Raw genomic sequence first — 16790 nt, forward strand, 5'->3', positions numbered from 1 at the left:
TTTGAGGAGCCCAAAATGCATACAGTAAAGCAGAAAATACTGCTTTTCTGTACTTCTTCCGACTTAATATCTTGGCGTTATTAAGTCGGACAAACACAAAGGAGAACTGTTTAAAAAAAAAAAGTGTGTCAGCAGTCAAGTTAGGAAAAGAAACATTCAATTAATGAGCGTCCATTTTCTTAACCTGTAGCTGTGCACAGGTTAGGAAGATGGATGTGCATAAAATTGAGCATCCGTTTTCCTAAATCACTGACAGTCACCTCTCCTAGGTGCCTGCTTGCCAAGGAGGCACTAGGGGCACACATTTTCCCCATGTACCTCCTTTTTACCTCTGCAGCCAATTTGCATATTGCATCGGGTGCCGGAGAGGTTGATCAGCGCCCTTTAGGGGAGCGGCACTCACTCATGTGCGCTCGTTTTATGCATACCAATATTGCATAGGCCCCATTTAATATAAGCCTCAGTACTTTCCAAATTTTACTGAGATTTTCACTACTAGATGCATTGGAGGATGTGCATTCAGAAGATTTGTCCCTTCAAGATTGACCTGCATGCCTAGAAACTGCCTGTCCTCAAAGTATGTGACCTTCCACACCTTAACTGTTTTTCAACATAAGGTTTGAGGGAGCTTGTCCACTACCCCCCACCTTGTTATCTGGATTAGTACAATTTTGACAGCCATCTGATTTCTAAAAAAGAAAGCATGTTCTGTAGTATTCTTAACTTCAGATTTGTTTGTAATATTCAAAAGCATTCAGTCAGATAACTCACAAATTATCAATACAAATAGCTAAGTGAATATTTCCCTTGCTTATCTGGCTAACAATTAACTGGATAAGTCTTTATCCAGCTAAGAATTAGTCAAATAATAAAGGGGAGTGCTGGGGACGTTCCAGGGCGGGGCAGAGTTAGGCAAATACTATTTGAGTTATCTGGATAAGTTAAGAGATAAGAGTATAATTTATTGGCCTAACTTTAGACGTGTTGAGAGCAGGAACATGTTCATGCTTCCATAAAAATCAAAAGAAATATAAAAAGGCACATCTATAAAAAAGACTGAAAGGAGGCCTCAACAAATAACCAGCAATTTATGTGATGCAAACTGTGCTACCATTTGCTGAACATAAGAAATTGCCATGCTGGATCAGACCAAGGGTCCATCAAGCCCAGCATCCTGTTTCCAACAGAGGCCAAACCAGGCCACAAGAACCTAGCAAGTACCCAAACACCAAGAAGATCCCATGCTACTGATGCAATTAATAGCAGTGGCTATTCCCTAAGTAAACTTGATTAATAGCAGTTAATGGACTTCTCCTCCAAGAACTTATCCAAACCTTTTTTGAACCCAGCACTAACCACATCCTCTGGCAACAAATTCCAGAGCTTTATTGTGCGTTGAGTGAAAAATAATTTTCTCCGATTAGTCTTAAACGTGTTACTTGCTAAATTCATGGAATGCCCCCTAGTCCTCCTGTTATTCGAAAGTGTAAATAACTGATTCACATCTACTCGTTCAAGACCTCATGATCTTAAAGACCTCTATCATATCCCTCCTCAGCCATCTCTTCTCCAAGCTGAACAGCCCTAACCTCTTCAGTCTTTCCTCATAGGGGAGCTGTTTCATCCCCTTTATCATTTTGGTTGCCCTTCTCTGTACCTTCTCCATCGCAGCTATATCTTTTCTGAGATGTGGCGGCCAGAATTGTACACAGTATTCCAGGTGCGGTCTCACCATGGAGCGATACAGAGGCATTATGACATTTTCCATTTTATTAACCATTCCCTTCCTAATAATTCCTAACATTCTGTTTGTTTTTTTGACTGCTGCAGCACACTAAGCCGATGATTTTAAAGTATTATCCACCATAATGCCTAGATCTTTTTCCTGGGTGGTAGTTCCTAATATGGAACCTAACATCGTGTAACTACAGCAAGGGTTATTTTTCCCTATATGCAACACCTTGCACTTGTCCACATTAAATTTCATCTGCCATTTGGATGCCCAATCTTCAAGTCTTGCAAGGTCCTCCTATAATGTATCACAATCCGCTTGTGATTTAACTACTCTGAATAATTTTGTATCGTCTGCAAATTTGATAACCTCACTCGTCGTATTCCTTTCCAGATCATTTATATATATATTGAAAAGCACTGGTCCAAGTACAGATCCCTGAGGCACTCCACTGTTTACCCTTTTCCACCGAGAAAATTGACCATTTAATCCTACTCTCTGTTTCCTGTCTTTTAACTAGTTTGGAATCCACGAAAGGACATCGCCTCCTATCCTATTGACTTTCTAGTTTTCTTAGAAGCCTCTCATAAGGGACTTTGTCAAACGCCTTCTGAAAATCCAAATACACTACACATCTACCGGTTCCCCTTTATCCACGTTTATTAACCCCTTCAAAAAAATGAAGCAGATTTGTTAGGTACGACTTTCCCTTGGGTAAATCCATGTTGACTGTGTTCCATTAAATCATGTCTTTCTATATGCTCTACGATTTTGATCTTAAGAATAGTTTCCACTATTTTTCCCGGCACTGCAGACAGGCCGGGAAAAATATACGCTATATGGTAATACGGGACAAATACACAGAATTATTTGCTTTTCTTGCAACTTGTTCCATGGGAGACTACAAATGGAAATGTTTAAAGTAAAGAACTGAGAGAAAGCATAGTTGCTTACCAGTAACAGGTGTTCTCTGAGGACAGTAGGCTGTCAGCCCTCTCATATGGGTGGGCATCATCGGATGGAGCATGGCATGTAAGACTTACATCAAATTTTCTAGAACTTTGTCTGAGCATGTCTAGCATGACCAGCATGCATATCACTCATTCACGAGGGTCCCCTCGGTCTTATAACACAGAATTGATGAATGAAAAATGAAAAGAACACAAGAAGTGGAAACCCAACTCCGCAGGATGGTGGGTGGGTTTCATGAGGACTAATGTCCTGCTGTCCTTGGAGAACAGCTGTTTACAGGTAAGCAACTGAGTTCTCTGAGCATAAGCAGGATAGTAGTCCTCACACATGGTTGAATCCCTAGTTATAGGCTGCCCCCCCAAAATAAAAGGGTACCAATAAAACACCAAACAATTAGTGAGCCTTGACATGGCCCTGAAGACTCAATCCTGACTGGGTGTAACAGAAGGAAATGCAGTCTGCTAGCCAACTGGAAAGTGTCTGCTTGGCAACAGTGATCCCCTATCTGCTTTGATCAAAAGAAACAAAACGTTGTGTGGACTGTAAGGGCTTTTGTTTGCTCCAGATAGAAGGCCAAGGCTCTTTTGCAGTCCAACTGTGCAGGGCTCATTCGCCTTGGTACGAATGGGGTCTGGGAAAAATGTTGGCAGGACGATGGACTGGATAAGATGGAAATCCAACACAAGCTCAGGCAGAAACTTAGGTTGTATGTGCAAGACCACCATCTCATGAAAACATTTTGTGCAAGGTGGATAAATCACTAAGGCCTGGAGCTCACTGACTAGCTGAGTTGACCACTATCAAAAATATGACCTTCCAAAGTCAGGTACTTCAGGTCCCAGGAGCCTAGAGGCTCAAAGGGAGCTTTCATCAGCTGAGCTAAAACTATGCTGAGGTCCCAGGACACAGCGGGAGAACTTAGGGAGACTTCAACTGAAGCAGGCTCCGGATGAATCGTACTCTAGGCTGTACAGCGATGGGCAATACCCATCTATACCATGATGATACGAGCCAATCGCACTGAGGTGAATTCTAATGGGAGTTAGTCTTCAGACCACTCTCAAAGGTATAGAAGACAGTCAAGCAGTTTGTTTGTGGAGCAGGAGAAAGGATCTAAGGCCTTTCACTCACATCACACTGAAAACCTACACTTCAGTGCATAGGACTTTCTAGTGGAAGGCTTTCTGGAAGCCACTAAGACCCAAGTTACTCCCTCTCAGAGATCGAGTGATTGTAGGACCAGACTCTCAACATCCAGGCTATGAGCGACAGGCCCTGGAGGTTGGGATGCCGCAACCTGCCTCGATCCTGAGAAATGAGATCTGGGGAAGTCCCCAGTCTGATTAGTTTCCTGATGGACATCTCCTGGAGGAGTGGAAACCAGACCTGTTTTGGCCAATGAAGAGCTATGAGGATCCAGACCCTTTATACTCTCGAAGCTTCAACAAAATCTTTGACACAAGTGGAGTTGAAGGATACGCGTACAGAAGGCCTGCGCTTCAATGACAGCAAAGTGTCATTTGAGGCTTGTTTGTCATGTGAACTGTAAAGGGAGCAGAACAGAGTAATCTTCTTGTTCCAAGGTGCCGCAAACAGATTCACCTCCAGGCTTCCTCACAGGTGGAAGATCTGATTCGCTACACCTTGGTTCAGAGACCATTTCTGGGGTCTCAAGGAACAACTCAGCCTGTCCACTACTGTGTTCTCCAATCCGGCCAGATTCATGGCTCTGAGCACCATCCCTTTGGAAAGGGCCTAGGACCAGATCTAAACAGTTTCCCGACATAGGAGGTACGAGTCCATACCCCCCTGCTCATTGATATAATCACATTACCACTTGGTTGTCAGTTTGTATCAACACAATTTTGCTGGACAGCTGATCTCTGAAAGCCCATAGAGCATAATGGCTCTCCCAGAGTGCCAGGAGATTGATCTGGGATATGGTCTCAGGCTGACCAAAGACTTTGGGTACGGAGCCCCATCTACATGAGCTCACCAACCTAAAGTGGACACATCTGTGGTGAGGACAATTTGAATCCCAGGACTTTGAAATGAGCCACTCCTGGTCCAGATTGGAATCGACTCACCATCAGGACAAGAGAGTCTCCGAGAGATGGGGTAACCCGGATGCAGTCCCAAAGCCTCTGAGTGGCCTGGCACCACTGGGACCGTAGTATCCAGTAGGCGCTCTGCATATGTAACTTTGCCCAGGTGTGACATGCATTGCTGCAGCCATATGGTGCAACAGCCTCAATATGTGCCACACTAAGACCTGCTGGCTTTCTTGACCCTCCACCTCAATGGTCATCAAGTTGATGGCCTTTTGTCGCAGCAGGAAGGCCTCGGCCTGAGCCATGTCTCACAGGGCTCCTATGAAGTCCAATTGCAGTGACAGGCTGAGATGGGACTTGGGGTAGTTGATGACGAATCCTAGTCACTCCAACACATGGATGGTCAAATGTATGGACTCTGCCTCCTGACCAGCCAATTGTCCAGGTAAGGAAAAACAGACTCCCAGTTTGTGAAGGTACACCGCCACTGTGGCCAGGCACTTTGTAAAGACACGTGGGGCTGACGCTAGCCCATATGACAGAACATGGTATTGGAAGTGCTGGTTTCCTTCTAAAAATTTGAGATACTTCCTGTGACCCAGGAGATATCAATGTGGGTGTACGAGTCTTTCAGATTGAGAGAGCATAACCTGTCTACTTTTTTGCAATAAGGGGATCCCAGATGCCAGGGAAACCATCCTGAACTTTTCCCATTTGAGAAACTTGTTCGGGGTCCTTAGGTCTAGGATGGGATAGATTCCTCCTGTTTTCTTTGGAATCACGAAGTACCAGGAGTAGAATCTCTGCCCTCTTTGCCTTGGTGGAATGGGCTCAACTGCTCTGGCCATTAGGAGAAGAGCTCTATGAGGAGTACTTCCTAATGTGCTACCCGTCCTCAATAAGGGCTCAAGAAGCAGATTGGAGGGCTACTCAAAAGAGAGCGAGGGGACCCAGTAGGCATGCTCAGGGAGGCTCAGTCAAAGTTCTAGAAACTTTGACATAAGTTTTCCATGCCAGGCTCCATCCGATGTCACCCGTGTGTGAGACCTATCCTGCTTGCTCTCAGAGAAAAAATAAGTGTTGGTACACAACTAGAAAAAATCTTAGTTGGGACTGAAGAGGTCTTCTTCTGCGGTAAGCCTCAGGCAGTCACATTTAACTATTTGGCTGACTTCAGAGAAGGTAGAAATAAATGTTGCTCAACATTTTGATGAGACTCAAGAACTGTCTGGGGAATTTAAAAAAAAATTAACTAATTATGATGGTATATTTGGAAAGGCAGGGTGGGGAGTGCTATCAGGAGAATCATGCTTTCAGAAGATAAACAAGACTTGATAAAGAAAATTTGCTTTTCAGATAAATTATAAGTTTGGAGGATAACCAAAGGAAGTTTAATCTGAGATTTATAAATGTTCTGAAAAGTTTCATAATTTCTCCTATAGAGATGTTCTAGTAGCATTTATATTGGAAATTTTGGAATACCATCTTAAAGGCCTTCCTTTAAGAGGAAAAGGTATTATTTGCAACAGAAAATCAAAGAGAAAGGAAAATTGAATCTGTAGACTGGATTAGTAACAATAAATAGTTTAGATATACGTGAGATCTTTCAAACATCAAGTCTAAAGTGGTTGGCAACCTTGTTAGTTTCCTGTGTCTTGAAGTCAAGTAGGAACAATACTTTAAAATAATTTTATAGCAAAATTAATAGAATTGAGTCAAGACATCTTTATAGATATTTCAAAGAATATGCATGCTAAGTATAAGTAGTTTTTTTTTGTACCATCTAGCAGCTTTGGCCATAGGTGTGCAATTTTACTTCAGATACCCACATTTATTTAAAATTATTATATTCAGCCTATGTCACCAATTGTTCTGTTTGAATTACAATTTAAATGCATACATAATAAATTCACATTTAAGATAAACAGTATACAAACAAATTAAACACCTAATGAAAACATTCAAGCTCTAAAATATGTATTTTGACCCAGCTCATTTTAGACTGTTCTTACAAGATTAAATCTCAGTTATGGCTACTACCATCCTTGAATTTAATCTACAGGTTGATATATAGCAGTGGTGGGCAAATTATGGCTCGCGGGGCCAAATCTGTCCCTTAAAGATTTTCAATCTAGCCCACCTATCACTTGGACACTTATGTGCGGCCCGCCAATGCTCCGACCTGCTTGCCCAATGTCGAAGGCCAAGTTATTGCTCTTGATGATACTTAACACTTAGGCAGGGAGGTCGGAATATCGGCATAGGGCAAAGAGGCCCCATTCGTCTGCATGCTGGCAGGGTTCCCACCATCCGCCAGCAAGGAGAGATTCCATCCATCGACGTTGGTGGGGTTCCTGCCAGGGAGCAGAGATGCAGCAGTGGTGTCCACTGAAGCCCAGGTAGTCAGGGCCAAAAAAAAGAAGAGAGGCAGCAGTGGCACCCCCCAGGTTGGTAGGGCTGAAAAAAATGTGGCAGCAGCGCCTACCAGAGCCCAGGCCAGCACGACCGAAAAAGAAGAGACGCGGCAGTGGGGCCGAAGGAAAAGAGATGCGCCAGCAGCGTCCAAAGGAGAAGAAGAGACACCGGGAGATGGGCTGCTACTTCAACCCAGGTCAGCAGGGCTGAAGAATGAGCAGAGGCACAATTGTGCGTTTGGGAGCATGTTTGTGAATACGCCTGTGAAAGAAAGAGGGGGAGATTGGAAGCCTGCTTGTGTGTGTGCCTGAGAGAGGGAGGGAGAGATTGGGAGCCTGCTCCTTAACCTGGTCTCTGACTATGTAAACCTGATACTGGGATTGGGCTACCACATGCAGTTACATGGTTGTCTGCACTGGCTGCTGCAGCCTGCATTGATTGTGTTGCCTTCCCTTCCTCTTTCATCCACTCTAGAGTCCAGCAGCTTCATCTTTCTTCCAGCAGGTAACAGTTTTTCTGTGGAAGACAGTGACAGAGGGGTGAGTGGGAATGAGGGGTGAGTGACAGAGAGAAGGGTAATGAAGCAAGGGAAAAGGGTGACAAAGTGAGGGGATTGAGTGACAGAGGGAAGGAGGATGAACAACTGAAGGTAAGTGAGAGGGGAGTGAGAAGAAGAGAGGGTAGAAAAGTGCCTGTGTGCATGCGCATGTGAACTTGCACATATATGAGAGAGAAAGGAGGAAGTGTGTACCCTCCTCTCCTTCCCCTTACTAATCAAGTCTACAATCTCAGGGTGACTGGAAATCAAAACTTTCCAGGAATGGAGAAGGGTAGATTTTTTTCTTTATCCTTAATAGTTTTAATTATTGGGTGTTTGATGTGTCTATTTTGAAATATTTGATTGATGTAGAGGAAATGTTTAAAGTTTTTTTTATCCTTAATAGGTGGTGGTTCTGCGATCTGTTTTGAAAGTTGCTTTTTATTAGTATGGTTTCCTCATGGTTATGATTGTTATTTATTTATTTTTATATACCGATATTCAGGGGAAATCATACCGGTTCACATAGTTTAAGAACATAAATAGCAAAATTCATTAAAATATATCAATTAAGAATATAAACATAATCATATAAGATATAAAATACACATCAATAAAATAGAACAATAAAATTAATCAAATTAAAAGGTAAAAAAACCCCAAAACAAAACATTAAATTAAACCGAAACAGAAATATGGCTGAGGGAATAACCGAGATTTCATCTGTGCTCACTAATGGGCCGATACAGTAAAGTGCGCTCCAGTGGAGCGCACTGTTAGCCCGTGTGTTTTTGACATGCTATTTTTACCCCTTATACAGTAAGGGTAATAGTGCATCAAAAACAGATGGCCAACCCCCCCTGAAACAAATAGCGCCTGCAACATGCAAATGCATGTTGATGGGCCTATTAGTCATTCCTGCGTGATCCAGAAAGTTAAATGTGCAACCAAGCCACACATTTTAATTTCGGCCGGCACCAGGGAAGTGTACAGAAAAGCAGGAAAAACTGCTTTTCTGTACACCCTCCGACTTAATATCGCGATATTAAGTCGGAGTCCCCAAAAGCAAAACAAAATTTTTTATTTGCCCGTGGTCAGCGGGTGGAAGGCGGATGCTCAATTTTGCGGCGTCCATTTTCCGAACCCGTGGCTGTCAGCGAGCCAGAGAACAGACGCCAGAAAAATTGAGCATCAGTTGTCAAACCCACTGACAGCCGCCGCTTCTGTCAAAAAGGAGGCGCTAGGGACGTGCTAGTGTCCCTAGTGCCTCTTTTTACCGCGGGCCCTCATTTATGTATTTTTTTTTTCACTGAATTGCGCGCCCAGGAGACCGGGCGCTCGCCGGCTCTCCCGTGGGTTTTTCTGTATCAGCCTGTAAATGCCTGCTGAAATAACCAAGTTTTTAGCTTCTTAAAAGTCTGAAAATTACAATCAAGCCTTAAATCAGAGGTAAGGAGTTCCATAATTTAGGCTCTGCCAAAGACAGGGCTCTCTCTCTCTCTCTCACACTGTTTAAATGTGCTAATCTAGGAGATGGTATTGAAAGTAAACCTATGCTAGCAGACACAGATTCCACTGTGGTGTATGAAAATGAAGTGCTGCGCTGAACCATTCAACATTATCATTAAATAACGATTTGTGGATCAAAGATAAAACTTGGATTCTATAAGTAATCGGTAGCCAATGCAAGTCTTAAAATGGGTGTAATATGATCATATTTCTTAGTGCTGCATTTTGGAGCAGTTGGAGGGGGCCTGATAGTAGCTAGCAGAAGGCTCAACAAAAGAGTGTTAAAATACTCCACTTTTGAGAAGATCAAAGCTTGTAAAACTGTTCTAAAATCAATGGGGTATAAGTACGGTTTTAGTTTCTTTAAGACTTGAAGCTTAAAAAAACCATCTTTAATCAGCTTGTTAGTGAACTCAGTTTAAAGAGTAACTGTTGAATAGAAGAAAGGTATATTTCCCATAATTTTAAATATTTATTAAGAGAACCAGAAATCAGAAACACAATTTGGACATCATCTGCATATATGTATTAAGTTAATCCTAAACCTGAGAGCAATTTACATAAAGGCAACATATAGATGTTAAAAAGTGTTGTGGATAGAGAGGACCCTTGAGGTACACCAGCAGATTTTATGAGAAATGGCGATGTTTCTGGTTTTGATTTATTGCACAACATATGAGTCTGGCTTTTAGTGGTTATTAGTGGTTACCATTCCAGTTTTTTGTGTGCACATTACTATTTATATACTTTATGGCCTATATTTGGTGACTGAGGTAAGGTAGTTGCTAGCTGGGAAAATGCCTTGTATCTGTTGGGTTGAAGGTTTTTCTAATTTTGATAAGAGGCTGGGGATTCATGATTAAAGGGGCTTTTTGGGTGGTAAAAATGATGGCGCTTAAGCCTGCTGGTTACTGAAATGCCTGCAGGAAGCGGTAGAGATTTTATTGCTGTGTCTAGGACCCGCTGCGCCCCACCCTCTGGCCCTCGCTGTGCTCAATAACTTATAACATGGCCCCAGCACAAGAATGTTTGGCCACCCCTGATATATAGCTTCATAATAAGTGGGACTTGATGCTTCTCCTGTGTAATTTGTTTGAGAAATACAGCATTTTCCCCACTAATCTATTGGTCTTGTTTCTTGAATACAGTGCACTAAAAAACTGATTCTGATGTATATTTTTCTCATTTCTGTCCTTTTCTAGGATAATATCTGTCCCACGAGTTATTAAATTGGATTATAGTGTTTCTTCAAATATGCTTGTGATTGTATATTTGAAAAATCATGACATATAAAAACAAATTCACAGCTCAAAAACTGGAAAACAAAGAAACAGATGCTGATGTAACATATGAAGCAGATTTGTCAATAAAACAAGCTAAGAGAATTAGTAAATACCAAGGACTGCTCTTCCTAGCAGACAGACAAATGTGTACACTCTTATGTTTCTTAGAGGGTATAGCTCAACCTATTTTACTACCAAAGCAGCAAGGTGCTACATAAATATTTTGTTTTCCTTAACTTTAGATTTCGCAACATTAATACCACTGTTTAAAATCCTTGTGCACAGAGGAGTCATCTTTATATAAAAAACAGGCAGTGACGATGGGAAAGCCTGTGCCTAGGTTGGCAAAAATAAGGTAGGGTAAGGGGGGCTCAAAGTTCTTTCCAGCCTGAAATAAGCTAATTATGTCCCTACTCAGACATCCGATCCCATTTTTCCCCCACCCTCAGTGGACCTCCAATTTCATTCCCTCTCTCCCTCCTACAGACCACTATCTGATCCTTGCCTCCACCGTTGCTGTGATGAAAGGCCTCAGCTGCACTCTGAACAGAAGACAGTGAGTGCAGAAACTAAGCTAGCCAATCCCACACTCACAGATACTACAGTGGGACTCTGCCCCCCTCTGGGCTTCTGTGTGGAAAATGAGACCTGTGAATACAGGACCGGTTGACTCAGTCCCTATTACCACTGCCTTCTGACTGCACAAAGCCAGAGCGGTGGGGATCAGACAACAAAAAGTACAAAGGGAAAGGGTGAGTATGGAAAGAGAAGAGGTCAGGAGTAGGAAGAAATCCGTGGTATGGTGGCAAGAGGTGGAAAAATGGAACTGGAGGTATGGGAGAGGGCAGCACTGTAATCTGAGGTACCCTGTAGGAGGGAGAGGAGAAGGTAGTGGATCCAGAGGTATGCTGGAGGAGGGAGTGGGGGACACTGGAATCCGAGATACATGAGGAATAGTGACTAGAATCAAGGTAGATGGGGAATGGAACTGGAAATCTGTAGGGGAAGAGGGGAATAGGGGCTAAGATCTGGAGGGAGGGGGGTAGCACATGGATGCACAGCACTGAGTGTGCCTAGGGGTGTTAACAGCCAAAATCCATTAATTGCAGTCAGATTAAAGGGTCAGCTTTTAGTTTCAGCTATTGAAGCCTGTAAAGAGAAGGACCCACCATCAGCATATGGTGTATCACTGTAGGGCAATGCAGAAAGGTGCGTTCTGCTGAACACACTTTTCTGCCTGCACTTCACTGCACCTTTTCTGCACGTGAGACTTACTGCCAATGCAGCAATGAGTTCTGCGCACAGAAAATGTACATTGCAAAATGGAGTACTGGTTAACACCTTCACATGGGAATCCCATGCAAATAAGGGCATTAGCAATACTCCTTGATGCAAAGAGATGCACTGACTAAATGTGTTCTCTTAGCGCTGGTCAGAGATAGAGTTACGTTTCCAGCGCTTCTGCACTAGCATTTAAAATCTTCCAAAAGCAAAAGAAAAAAAGAAAATCGGACTTACTGTTGACACTCAGCTGGATAAGTATGGCCTTATCCCACTTAGTGGTGGCTAATGGGAATGCATCAGCCTGTCAGGGCCACCCTTCCTGTGGTTAAAATGTTTGTGTTTTATTGACTTATGTTGTTTTACTTTAAGGTTTTTTGTAAATTGCCTTGATTTATTAAAGAAAGAAATGGTGATTAGTCAAATCTAATAATGTGTGTTCGGTCTGTGCCAAATGCACATTTTACACTCAAAACACTTATTTAACTCTTGATGCATTTGCATAGCATTAGTTTACTGCTAATTTTTAATCTAGGTGTTGATATGCCAAATCTAGTACACAGTTTCTTAACTTCCAGATTACTGTATATATGTTTACAAACATATATATACCAGAGCAGTATGATACCAACAGTTGAAGGGACTGTAGCCAAGATACTGGAAGATATATTACATTAGTGATTTGTCATGAGCTACCCCTTACCTTGCAATCTTACTTTAAAATAAAATGTTTTACTTCAGCAGTATTTCATGAACTGGTATGTAAATGGTTTTAATTAAATATAAAAAGGAATGATTGTGTATGTTTATATAGAGTGCGTGACAGATCTATTTTAAAAAAATCTCTAAACATAACTGTCTTCTTCAAGAAGTAGCATCGCTCATTCTGTGATTATGGAAAAAAATTCTGATGGAACAGGGTCAAAAGAAGAGTTCAGCTTTGGTCACCCAAACACTGAAATATGAATGGATATACTAAGAAGCAATTTGGGAAACCCTAACATAACTTGAGTGGAAAACATCCCTTCATATATTTATATTTTAGGGGTACGATAGTAGATTAATTTTGCACAGGAAAAATGTCAGAAAATAATTTTTCAAGGAATGGGTCATGGATGCATGGAATATCCACCTAAAGCAAACTGTGAAACAGTAACTGACAAGGTAGCATGGGATAAGCACAGAGGGATCCTTAGCTGGTAAAAGTGAAGAGCGTGGAAGAACGATGTGTTTCAAGTATCCTACTCAAATGATTCAATGAGTGTTGGGGCTGTCAGAATGAATGGCAAATGAGTAATATGAAATGTTGGAAGTCCCTGTGACCCTGTTAGGCTCTACCTAAACCAAAACTGGTATTAACTTACTATTTAGCCATGATTACAGATTTCAGCAAAATCAAGTCACTGTCATGCTGCTTACCACTAAACAAACTTGTTGCATCTTTACACAACAAATATACAGTGTACAAACTACTGAAGAGTAAATTCATGAAAATAAATAGTAAAATAGGCACATGACATTGAAAGGAGAAAGAATAAAATCATTTCACAGGTAAGCTAATATTCTAAGAAATGGGGGCACTACTGTTTCTCTAATATTCTATTATGCATTCATCAGAATTTACAGCTTCTGTATTTCCAATGTAGCCACATTACTTCTAATATGACCAATGTTTGTTACTACCCATCATCGTCAGCAGCAGCAGCATATTAGCAGGTCACTAAATGTTTAAATATGTATCTGAATTAGCTCTGGAGTCCTATCGAATAAGCGATTTGTTACACGCCCAGTCACTGTGACATGAACCAATCTGAAAATACGCACTTGAGATTTTTGTTATTGCCCAAGGACATACATCACCAGTTTTTTATCTTCCGTCTATATGCAACACACAGCTGCTATGACCATGGATTCATGGCATAACTCCCCATCACCCCTCTATATTTCACAAATAGATGCCTTTATCATTAGCTAATAAAGAACTATGGATCTCATAAAAAGTACCTGATCTCTAATAATGTAGTAAAATTGTTCCATACCTTGGTTACCATTAAATATGCTTAGAGCTGGAGCAATTTCTGTAGCTTTCCATAAACGTATGGTGCCATCTGCTGAGCAGGACAGTAAACGCTGATGTGCTGCACTGTAAACCAAGCCCCAGACTGCATCCATGTGGCCTTTGAGTGCACCTCTTATAACGGATGGCTCTGTTTACAAATGACATGCAATAAAGTGTTCAAAACAACTTCTGTAGATTTCTTACTATAAAAGCAAGAATCTCAACTACTGGTTAATATACAAACTGAGGATCAAATACAAAACCATTGCACAGTCATGAGAGTTGAAAAAAAGAAAATGAAAAAGCTGAAAAATCAATATTTGGCTAGATTACAATCATAAACCATGTTGGCCGAATGTCTTTTTAGCTAACAGACTCATTTCAGTACACAGCGCCACCGTCTACAGCAACATCCCAAAGGAAACATTTTTAAAACAAGTGTCAAATTTGTAGCCAAGTGTTTTCCTTGTGACTTTCTCCCCATTTTCCTTCAGAAGCATGCAGGGAGAACAGCAATGCTCCCACTAGCCCAATCTGGCAATGAGGAAGTAAAGGAAGAAGTTAATATTTCCAAAATGTGTTCCATGTCTGTCTTTATTAAAGTTTGAAATCATCTTTAATTAAACCTTATTACTTCAAAGCAAAAAAAAAAAAAATGTGCGTTAATGTATGGTTTGTCAACAATATACCACGTAGAGTGAATATTTTCAATTACACACTGCTAGCTGGGGATAAAACTGCATGGTTAAAACACTTATTTTTCAACTATTTGTTCTACTCACTACTGATTTGTTAATGTTCATTATGTTTTATTGTTGTTATTGTAAGAGTGATATAGTACTTGCTCTAATAAAAAGGATTAAAAAAAAAAAGAAGAAATTTCTTTTCCCTCAGCAGTTTCCTCCTGCTCCTTTCAGCTTCCAATTCAATTGACACCTACCCCAAACTAAAGTTACAGTACCAAAAGCCTTCATTTGCAGTGACCCAGTGGGACATCCACCCAACTATTTCTTTTCCTCTCCCCACCTAGCCCTGCCATGCCTTCTGGATGAGAAGCATACTACACAGCAACCTCCAGAATCCAGCATAAGTGCTTTCTTGAGTCCACTAACAAGCATCAATATAGAGTGCCCCCTTCTGATAACCGAGTGTTGCCTCTTTGCTATCCTCAGCACCTGCCAGCCTAAGAAGCAGAATTCAGCTAGCAGAATGCAATGCAATTTTAATAAGGTTTTTTTGTTGGTTTTTTTTTTTTAACTAAAAGCAGAATGACCCTTACTTGGCAACAAATTTAAAATGCACAGTATTTCAACTTCATGGAATTTTTGTTGCAAGTAGGCTGACAGCCTTTATGGCAATGCAAGAAAAAAAAAAAAAAGAGGATGGAAACTACTGTACTTTATTTCTAAGCAGGTCCTGTTTCCAACTAAATCGTAGTGCACATTTAAATGGTTGCCTTTTGTGTTTTCATTTCCTCTTCCTTTTTGCTACCATGCCATCAGTGATCAGGAGCATGATAAGCACAATTAGAGGAAGAAGAGAGAAGCTAAGGGCTCATGGTAATTCTCCTGGCTAACTCAGACACACATACATACCGTAAGAATCATAGGGATCCACATTTGGGTTTGGCGTATTCCAAGTCTGGATAATACCATCAGTTCCTCCACTGTAACACTGCTCACCATTGCTGCTCATTACCACACACAGCACTGGACCTCTGAGGAGATCAAAAGTTTACAATGATAAAACTGTTCTACTGGAACAGCAACAGTCATTTTCGAGTGCAAACAAACTTTATTAACCATTTGGTACTAGCTCATGGGTTTTAAACAATTAAGCAGGTGACACTGCACGTTACTCAATATAAATCTGTATTCAATATAAATCTGTATTCAATATAAATCTGTATTCAATATAAATCTGTATCTCTCTCTGGCATAACCAGAGAGAGATACACAAAAATTTACAGAAATTAAAACATGTACAAATTTTTACAGCAACTTCATAGACAAAACACACGTACATAAATAACTAAATGGCAAAGATACAATCTCACAATACGTGAATACCCTATTGCACGATAATTTCTCATCTATATATAATCACTCTATGAGCCCACTAAAAACTCACATTCATACTATTAAAAATAGAGACATCTCAATATCTAAAATTCTGCCTACATTTTTTATCTATTTATTAATACATCAAAATTCCTTTTTAAAGATTATACATCTATTAATAACACTTTATATTAAAGATTCTTATAATTCATTCACAAGACCTCCTGAATCTGAAGAATGCCTTCCAAATGTATAGAAAACAATCTTGTCCCATCACAGAGAATTTTCCTATTAAAGGTTCATGTAATTCATTCGCAAGACTTCCTGAATCTGAAGAATGCTTTCCAAATGTATCGAAGAACAATCCTGTGCGGTAACAGATTCTTCCCTGTGTTTTTATACAGTTACATTACTAGGAAAAGACTATCTACCTGCACTGAAATGGACATGCTATAGTTTTAATCACTAGGTTTCAACATTTAGCAAAACAAATTACATGAATTCCTTCTCCCTCCTCCAATAGGTGATCATTATTATTATTATTATTTTTTTTTTTTTTTGCTAGATATGGGCAAGCTGGATTGGACTTGAGCTTTTACCATAGTCTCTCTTTCAGGGTGCCTTTGATTTGCACAGCCAAGATACATAGTATAGCCAAGATATATAGTACTTCTAAAGCAAAATTGCTCATCAGCAACTGGTAATCTCTGAGGCTAGTTCAGTCAGATAAGTGGGTCATATGACCATGTGGCACCAACCAGAAAGAAGTTCCAGTGTTTTCTAGTAAAGTCTTTACTGTACATGGATGATTCTTCCTGTTTCTCTCAGTTATGTTATAGCCAGGTTTACATAAAAAAAATTGTACACTCCAAGAGTTGAAGGTGGAATGG

The 16790-nt window shown here is 40.8% G+C and overlaps 1 protein-coding gene across 5 annotated transcripts in view; it reads right to left on the reverse strand.

The window, feature by feature from the left end:
• STRN (striatin) overlaps positions 1 to 16790 on the reverse strand; it is a 533408-nt gene that overhangs the window by 37705 nt on the left and 478913 nt on the right. For all 5 annotated transcript variants that reach the window (XM_029593931.1, XM_029593930.1, XM_029593929.1 and 2 more), the window contains 2 exons: positions 15436 to 15557; positions 13821 to 13988 (listed from right to left, as the gene is read on the reverse strand). In XM_029593931.1, the coding sequence (XP_029449791.1) occupies positions 13821 to 13988; positions 15436 to 15557 (290 nt within the window). The remainder of the gene's footprint in view (positions 1 to 13820; positions 13989 to 15435; positions 15558 to 16790) is intronic.

Source organism: Rhinatrema bivittatum, chromosome 3, assembly GCF_901001135.1.
Source record: "Rhinatrema bivittatum chromosome 3, aRhiBiv1.1, whole genome shotgun sequence".
NCBI classification, from domain to species: Eukaryota; Metazoa; Chordata; class Amphibia; order Gymnophiona; family Rhinatrematidae; genus Rhinatrema; species Rhinatrema bivittatum.